Here is an 8,739-nt window from a genome sequence, read left to right as displayed (position 1 = left end):
CTGCTGAAAAGTTACTTATAAGCTAGTTTAGTCTTATTTCAAGTGCATTAAAATATTTGCACTAGAAACTAGAAAAAAAAAAACTTGGTAAGACTTTGTTTTTACAATGTAGTGTGAGTTTGGTTGTGAGATCTGTCATAGAGATTACTCAATTACTTATATGTTTTGCAAACAAGTTTTATTTTCTACTTTTGCGTATTTATTACATCCTATGTTGCTTCTGCAGGTAATTGCACGCACATTGAATGGCAATAACAGCTCCTGCTTTCACTCTCCATTTTAAATGAAAACGTATTTTGTGTCAGTTTTTTTTATTATGGGTCTAATGCGTGCTTGTTTAAGTCTGATCTTAAACCTGCAGCTATGAGAGATTTAAATGCAGTATGGGAATCCTGCTTTTCAATGAATGCTTAATACTTTTCAATAAAATGTTATTTAAAGGAAACTTAAATTTAGTTAAAATTCTAGGCTGTGGGTCTGCAACCTTTACGATCCAAAAAGACATTATTTTGACCTCAGTCCTGATAAATAAAATTTGTTTAGAGCTGCAAATTAACAAATACAGCTTATTATTTTTCATAAATATCGACTGCAGAAAATTTTATTTTTAGAGATCCATGTTTTTGTTTTTAGACTTACTGGGAGTACCAGGGTTTCGACCTCTCCCTGAAGTCCCGAAAGAGGGTCAAAAGACCTGAGTCCAAACTGACGATTCTGATGGCTCAAATTAGCATCCCTTCTTCAATTGTAAACGTGGCCATTGACCGTCAGGCCAGAAAGGAGGAGTGGAAAATCATGCAAAACTGCTTATAGGGTGCTAGCTAAAATCCTTCAGGTCAGTCGACCCGTCTCTGGGCTCCAAAGGTAGAAATGTTAAAATAGGACCTTTCTCTGGTACTCCCAGTGTTAACTACTAAAAGTACATAGTTTCCAACCAAATGACAAGAAGCATAGATCTAAAAGAATTACTCTTGAATTATTTTTCGGTATTTGGTATAGATTTAAAAATAGCTATAAAACCCATCAAAATTAGAAACACAGAAAATGAAAAAAATCTACTTTTTCCAGAATAACAGAAACCCTTTCTTTACCTTAGAAGTAAAACTTTACCATGTCAAACATTAATGCAATTTTTTTTATCAAAATGTAATCTCTACCATGGATGACATGCTAATAATTTTTACATTTCATTTAATTCATGTTTGTGGCATAATAACGTTCCTACAACATAAGAGAAATTATGCTTACATGTACATCTCAGAACTCAAGAAAATGGTTTATTCTGAGAATTCACCATCAAACCGAGAACTATTTTGTGTTTGTCAAGTTATTTTGTAAGCTCTGTATCATATTTGTATCACGTCTTTTTAAACATATGTATGGATTACTGCAACACAGTCCATGATTTGCCTTGTGAAGAAAAGCAGGTAGAACCATCATTATTAGCAATATTCATTTTCCACTGCAGAAGTCGGCATCTTGTACATTTGGTGCAGAAATAAACCACTCCGTTTCTAGAGCTCTGTGCATTTTTATTTCTCGCATGTACAAATAAAATTATTCTCACAAGCATAACAAAAAATGATGTTGATCTGGTGACTTCAGAGCACAGCTGGTTGTTTGAACCAAAACTCAGGTTTTTCTTCACATCCGTCAAAATCTAAAAGATTTTTTCTTAATAGAAGGAAGCAGAAAAAAACAAAGCATGGTTTCCTCCTCAAGCAAGAGTAACTCCATCCAAAAATTCAATGTCATGAGTATTTCCTTAATGTCCTCAGTTTAATGTAATGACCAGCGTCCCCTGCTGACCTACTTATTCCACTGTACTGCTGCTGGTTTGGGAACTTCATAGTTGAGGGCATCAAATTCTTCCCATGGCTTCAGCTCTGGACCAGGTATGGCAACCGTCTGGAAGAGACACCGGAGCAGAGGAGTGTTTATCGACAAGTCGCTCAACAGAAACATTAAATATATATAGAACATGTACAAATTATTCAATAAATGTCATGTACTGTAGTCTGACAGTAACCTCACTACTGAGCAACCAAACGCTAAAAAGACAGGCTGGGTTACAAACCGATGGACATGGTGTCTAGAGTCAATGAAAAAATGGCCAAATCAGATCTATGCAACACATTTGTAAACCTATACCGAGTGACAGGTCATATCAAAACAAACCGCTAATTACTTTAATAATTAAGAATAAAAAAAACTAGAGACTAGGGCGTCAACTTATTATTGTAGTAATCAATTAAACCACTTAAGCCTTTTTAGACAATGTTAGAAATACATTAAAAGATGCAAGTAAACAGAATGTTAATTTCCATTTTTAATAAAAAAATAAACATGTTACTGCAATAGTATATTTCTTTAGTGTACCCTTGATTATTTGCAGCATCTCCAGCTAAAAAATACTTAATTTAATACAATGTTGATTATGTTTAGGGTAGACTGATCAATAATTGGGTAGAAAAATGTATTTAATAGATTTTTTAAACAGAATTTAAACCAGATGAAGCTAAAACTGACACTTGAGGAGTTCTAGGCAGAATATATTTACAGATGAAAAATGTAAATATTTTCTTGTAGTTTTGGCTTAATTACTACTATGAGTATGTTGTTGTTTCAGCAAATAGCCTTTTTGAGTCTGAATATCCCAGTTCAGACTCAATTACTCAATTTGTTGACAGTTATTTCTAAAACTGATTCATTGTTTCAACCCTACTAGTGACATTAAAACGTATAGTACAATAGCACTCGGAACATCTTGATCACTGGTCTTCATGACCTTCAGCTATAAAATAATGTCTCTCCTCTGGTTTATCTCTACATTATTCTAACTCTGTAGCCTAGTTTGTCCAAGCTGCTTGTGCTTGTTGGTCTTCCTGTAAAAACTCAAAATGTCAACAGGAAATGCTGTTTGTTGCCAGTCATAGTACCCCTACATTTTTTGTTTGATTAAATCTAAGCCATTTTGAACTTTTTCTCCAATTGTTATTTTTCGTCCTCATAAAATTATCCGTCTAAAAGTCTAAATAAAAATATTATCAGTGGTCCAAAATAGACAGTTACCTTAATAACTGGGTCTTTGGGAGGAGCCCATGAGGGCACAATTTTCCCGTGTAGCCTCCATCTACTGTAGGGGTTGACCAGGTGCCTTTCAATGACCAGGTACTCCAGGACGTCCTTTGGTTGCTCCTCGCTGCCCAGCATCAGCCGCCCGAAGCGATCATAGATCGCTAACATCTGTAAATAAAACCGCCATTTAAAAAGTCCAGTATTCAGAAATCCTGATTATAAACCCCCCAAAAAACCCGAAACAGCACTTGCAAGGTTGCTAGTTGACGAGTAATCAGTTGATCTAAAGCTGATTGATCTTAGCATCGACTAGCGATTAATAGAAAAGCGTCAGTTTCCCTAAAAATGTTCTCTTGTCAAGAGGAATGACTGTATTTCCATAACATAAAGGGCGAATGTAGTAAAACATGAGCAGTTTGTTGAGTGTTTATAGTTCAAAACAAACAGCATAAAGTGCATTTTGCATCACACAACGGACCGAATTCTTTCCCCCCACCGCCATCTTGATTCTCGTACCAACGGCTCCGCTTGAGGATGACCAGCGGCGCCCTCTGCTGAATGGCGGCCAAATTACAACACTAAAAAACTGAACGTTATTAGCTAATCAATTGGAACTAATTTTAATCTAATAAATCATTAATAAACAATTAATCATAAATTGATTAATCGTTTACATCCATGTCACCTACAGAATCTTCAATGTATATTATTCTGATTTTACGTAATAAATCAAAGTATTTGTGAAGAGGAAGAAAAATTATACATGGTTTTCAAATATTAAAAACATAAAATCTGAAAAGCGTGGCGTACATTTATATTTAGCCTCCTATACTCTAACGCCCCAAAATCAAATCAAATGCAACCAACTATTTTGAGGATTCACCTAATTAGTAAATAACATCTACACTTAAAACTCCTAGTAAATAAAGTGATACCTGCTTGGAGTGCATACGAACTGTAACCTGCCCATACAGGTTGCCTTTAGTGACCATGTCGGGGCAGCGGGCATGCATCACTCTGGGCGGTTCCAGTGACTCGACAAACCTCCACCGGATCGTCTTGTAACGGTTGCCTCTCGTCATCTCCTGCAAACACCGTAGCACAGCACTGACAGTAGTTAGGACAAAGAAACAGGGACGGGTGGACACTTCAGGAAGAGGGAAAAACTTACAGGATAACATCTTTCTGTAACCAGAGAATGAAGCTTCTCTTTATTGAATCTGCAAAACAAAAACATCTAGTTAGTTTGGAGCCAAAGCAACGTGTCCACATGCAGACTAGTGATTGATGTGTAAATTATTGTATTTGCCAGGTGGGCAGATCCTCCAGAATTTCAAGATTGTTGTTGTGATGAAAATACTGATTTTGTGGTTCTACTTTAGAAATATTTGCAAGGAATTTTGCAATATTTCTTCCTTATTAAAAACAAGTAGACAGACGGGACACACACACATTTTTATCACTTAAAGAACTTAGGTAGCTCAATTTTTATTGATCACGGACTATAACTTGACAAGGCTGAAGTGTAATAGAAGTAAGAAATACTGCCACCTGCAGGTAGGAGTTGGTCAATTCAACCAGAGAATTTGCTCAGAATTATACATTAGCACAAAAAAAATTGGGGGATTCTGTTGATTGTGTGTGATTTTCTGAGATTACAGAACTGCAAAAAACTTGAGGGACTGGCTGGGAAATCAAAAATGTGACAATACCACAATGTCACAACCACTTTTATTTGAGTTCTTTCTTTTCTTCTGAAATTATTTATCAAATAGTGATCAGAATGCTGTTGAAATTCAGACTCAACAGTAGTACAGACAGGGTGTTCTTAAAGTCAACACTGCACTTAAAAAAACACTAAATCTCAAAATATTACCAATCATTTTTGGTCTAGTTTCAAGTACAAATATCTTAGTATACTTTAAATATGACAAAACTAACTTGCAAGTAACGTTTTAACAGTCTTCTTATAAGTTCAATAATCTCCCAGTTGAACTAGTACTTTTGAAAATCAATACTAAAGTAACTATTGTCTTAAAATAAGTTCCTATAGCTTACTTGTAATTTAGTTTAGTCTTATTTCAAGTGTACTAAGATATTTGTACGAGAAACCAGACAAAAACATGTTTTTTTATGTTTTTGCAGTGTAGGAAATATTTCCAGATGTGAAAAACAGTTCAAACATGGAGCTGACAATAAAATACCCTTATATAGTAACACTGTTTTATAGTTAACAAGCTGCCAGCAGTGTTTCTGTTGAGCAGCAGATTACTGCAGACAGCCTGACTGACTAACCAGTTAAAATCAGTTTGTTGTACTGTAATTACTCTGAGTACCAAATCAAAAATAACTACAAAGTCACAGATATTTATTTGCTATGCTATTCTGGGTCAAAAGAATGAAAAAAAGCAGTAACGTGCACACCTGCAAGCTCTGCAGCTCCTACTGGATAACATGCGCCACATCATAACCAATGGAAATGTACAGGAAAACATTAAGTGAGCACTAACAAGATCATTGACCCAGAATGGTCCTTATAAATTACTCATAAGTTTATCATTGTTTATTATGACAGTTAATGTTTCATCAGCAGATCTGAGAACAGTGTGAGGATATCTCGAGCTTCAAACACAATCCTCACAGTAATAAACATATTTTGCTGGCTGCCTGTATCAGCCCTCTGCGCAGGGGGAGGGGAACAAGGCAAGAGTTCGTCTTCTTACTGTGTCAGGGCGTTGTGAGCCTCTATGAAGATCTCTTGAGCTTGCTCTGCAAAAGTCTTTGTGCTGAACTGTGAATCATATTCTTTGATTTTACGAATCCTGAAAGAAGATTTTAAAAATCCTTATTTTAAAGCTGCAGTTTACATTTTCTAAAAAATATTTGTTTTGCATTTACGTTGAAACACTATGCAGTGACTATATGGTATGAGACAAACTATCTGTGGAAAAAAAAGAAAATATCTCGAGCTCCTCTGCCTTTTACCAGTGCTAACTAGAAACAACCAGTCAGTGCCAGGGGAGGATCTTAGTGCTGTCAATCAGAATCTTATGTGGCGCTGCTCATCCACACTCCTCCTTCCCACTTTATCTCTGCTACGCTATAGCTAGCACAGCCTGTCATGAATGCTAAGACTAATTAGCATAACCGCCAATGACTGTGGATAAGCAGTTTTTTTTTAAACAATAAATTGTTTCTCCACCATTAGCACATTTAGCTCCGAGTACATGAGGTTTGTTGACAGCGCTAAGACCCTCCTCCTGGCTCTGATTGGTTATATTTGATCCTGCGCGGTGCATTTCTTCAGACAGCACCACAAGGAGGAGATAGAGGAGATCGATCTTTTCACAGATTATTAACAACAGAACATGAACAGCAAACCAGACTTACGCGAGTTGTGAAGCGGCGCTCTGTCGTATCTGTTCTGTTCGCTGTCTCAGGCCTTCCTTAGACAGAGTGGAAAGGCGTGCGTCTCCTTCTGGAGGGATGTACGGGTCAAACACTCCCGCTGATGAAAACAGGACAAAACTGATCATTTAATGTGCGTCTTAAATCCAGATGAAATTTTCAACAAGAATGTGTTTATTCAACCAGAAAAGAGTTTAAGTCACTCATGCAAAGAACTTTACCTGAGCAGGCGATGTTAATGGGTCTCTCTAAGTACTGCTGTCGGAAGACGATGCCAGCTGCTCGAGCCTTAGCCTCTGGGTTTTCTTCCTTCTTCCCCTTCATGCCCACCGCTGGAGGAATAAAGTGCCTCTTCTTGGTCCGAACCGGCAAGAAAAGTGGGCCAGGATGCCGTACATTCAGAGCTAATTCAGCATTCTGGGAGTGGAAATTTAAAGAAGTGATTAATCATCAGAGAATGTTTGATAAATGATTCATAATGCTAAGCTAAATGACAATAAACATGGCCTTTATGGAGATTAAGCAGTTAAAAAACTACTTTATGATATTTAACAATATTATATATAAAAAGAGACGGCCCAAGAATAAGTTAATTAAGCTGCTGTGTCAGGCCCCCACACCATCAGAGGGCCTCCAATACATGCTATACCTACTTTTACCGCATATATCTAAATTTGTATCTCTGTTTATTGAGAATGAAAATAGTATTAAAATTGATTTGACAGTTTCAGCATGGTGTTTGTTGTTTAATTTTCAAATTTAAGACTGAAAGGAATTGGGAAGTTTACACTGTATAAGTGCAGAGAATTATTGTAATATTTCCATTGTTGCAATCTGATGCTACAACCTTAAATCTTAAGAGCTCAGTTTGTTCACAACTACATCCCAGCAAACAATACCAGTTACTTGTGATTGATTTTAAGCCCCATTCTCTCCCTCTTCTAGATTAAACCAAATCTGTATTGAAATGCTGTTAGTAGTCATGAAGTCCTTAACAGGAAAAGGGGCCTCTGGTCAAATTCCGCTTAAGGCCCTATAAAACTATGGACCGGCCCTGCCCGCAAGCTATATTTTAGTATTAGTCGCAATATTTTTGTTCTAGCTTTATTTATTAAACAGGAAAATGTATATATATGTGCTACAAATTTTCTGCCGAAAACTTGAGCTTCGTAGGTTGATGCTAAGACGTTCATGCGTCATGTCTTACCCCGCTGAGGCCTCTGAATATTACACAATGTTCAAAACAAGCAGAAAAAATAACGCTTTATTGGCATGCTGACTTTATGACAATCTCAAACATCATAGTACCTTTAAACCTCTGCGTGCAACGATACGAAGAGACCCAAACGTCCTCGTTAGGGATGTCGCCATCTTGCCCCAATTATCCGGAAAGTGAAAAGCAGCTTCCGGGTAAATCCTTTCAGGTTTAAAGCACCACATTGACCGTTTTTTTTCAAAGCTCAGGTGGATTTTTCTGATAAAAAAAATTGTAATTCTCATAATTGTTAGTTCAACTTCCACCTAATTTAATTATTTGAGCACCTTACAGCGGCAGTTTCTAATTCATTCTAAGAAATTACAGATGTTTTTGTACGTGCATCAAATGTCTATACATTTCTCTGCTACTGCTTTTGTAAAAAAGCAATAACAGCAAAAAGAAATTAAACTATCTGCACGTCCAGAATCTGAAAATCAACCCAAAAGTCATCTTAGGATTTTTTTTTAAATACACAAAAATAGATTTCTAAAGTCCAGACAATTTGATTGTTTTCATGTAGAACTGTTGTCACTTGTCACTAAAACGTACAGCCGGAAACTGTTAAGTTACATTTTATTGTATCTTTTGTCAAATAATCATTTTTATATTCTTATAGCACTTATTTATCCATCGTACTTCTCGTATGTTTATTGTTATTGTTTATTGCTCAGCTGTCACGACGTTCATAATCAATAAATAGAATAAAATTCTCTGTTTTAGGACAACCTCATTTGTAATTTCCGTTAAAATAATATGTTTTGCTAAAAAACCTAAAAGCCGTCAAATCTAAAAGCAACACACCAGTATTTTTAAGGGACGTTGTGAGGAGAAAGACGGGTTTTGTGAGATTTCGGGTCCCTAGAACGTCCATCAAGAGAGTTATCTTGGAACATTGAGGTTACATTTGTTTTTTTACTTAATTTGTAGAACCTGTACACATTTTCTTATTAGACTTTTTTAGAGACGTATTTGTACTTATACTTCAGTAAATAACA

At 36.2% G+C, this 8,739-nt stretch overlaps 1 protein-coding gene across 1 annotated transcript; it reads right to left on the bottom strand.

Moving 5' to 3' along the window:
• Window positions 1-1,515: 1,515 nt before the first annotated feature.
• Window positions 1,516-7,924, bottom strand: mrpl45 (mitochondrial ribosomal protein L45). Its single transcript, XM_032563403.1, has 8 exons — window positions 7,795-7,924; window positions 6,708-6,903; window positions 6,469-6,586; window positions 5,802-5,900; window positions 4,250-4,298; window positions 4,014-4,163; window positions 3,073-3,246; window positions 1,516-1,908 (listed from the first exon to the last, which is right to left on the bottom strand). Exons 1-8 carry the CDS (start codon window positions 7,855-7,857, stop codon window positions 1,810-1,812), a joined length of 948 nt encoding a protein of 315 aa, XP_032419294.1. The 5' UTR covers window positions 7,858-7,924; the 3' UTR covers window positions 1,516-1,809.
• Between the last annotated feature and the right edge of the window lie 815 nt (window positions 7,925-8,739).

This window comes from Xiphophorus hellerii, chromosome 5 (genome assembly GCF_003331165.1).
Source record: "Xiphophorus hellerii strain 12219 chromosome 5, Xiphophorus_hellerii-4.1, whole genome shotgun sequence".
In the NCBI taxonomy this organism is placed as follows: domain Eukaryota; kingdom Metazoa; phylum Chordata; class Actinopteri; order Cyprinodontiformes; family Poeciliidae; genus Xiphophorus; species Xiphophorus hellerii.
The sequence above is the reverse complement of the archived record's forward strand: the minus strand, read 5'-3'. Positions and strand labels throughout refer to the sequence as shown.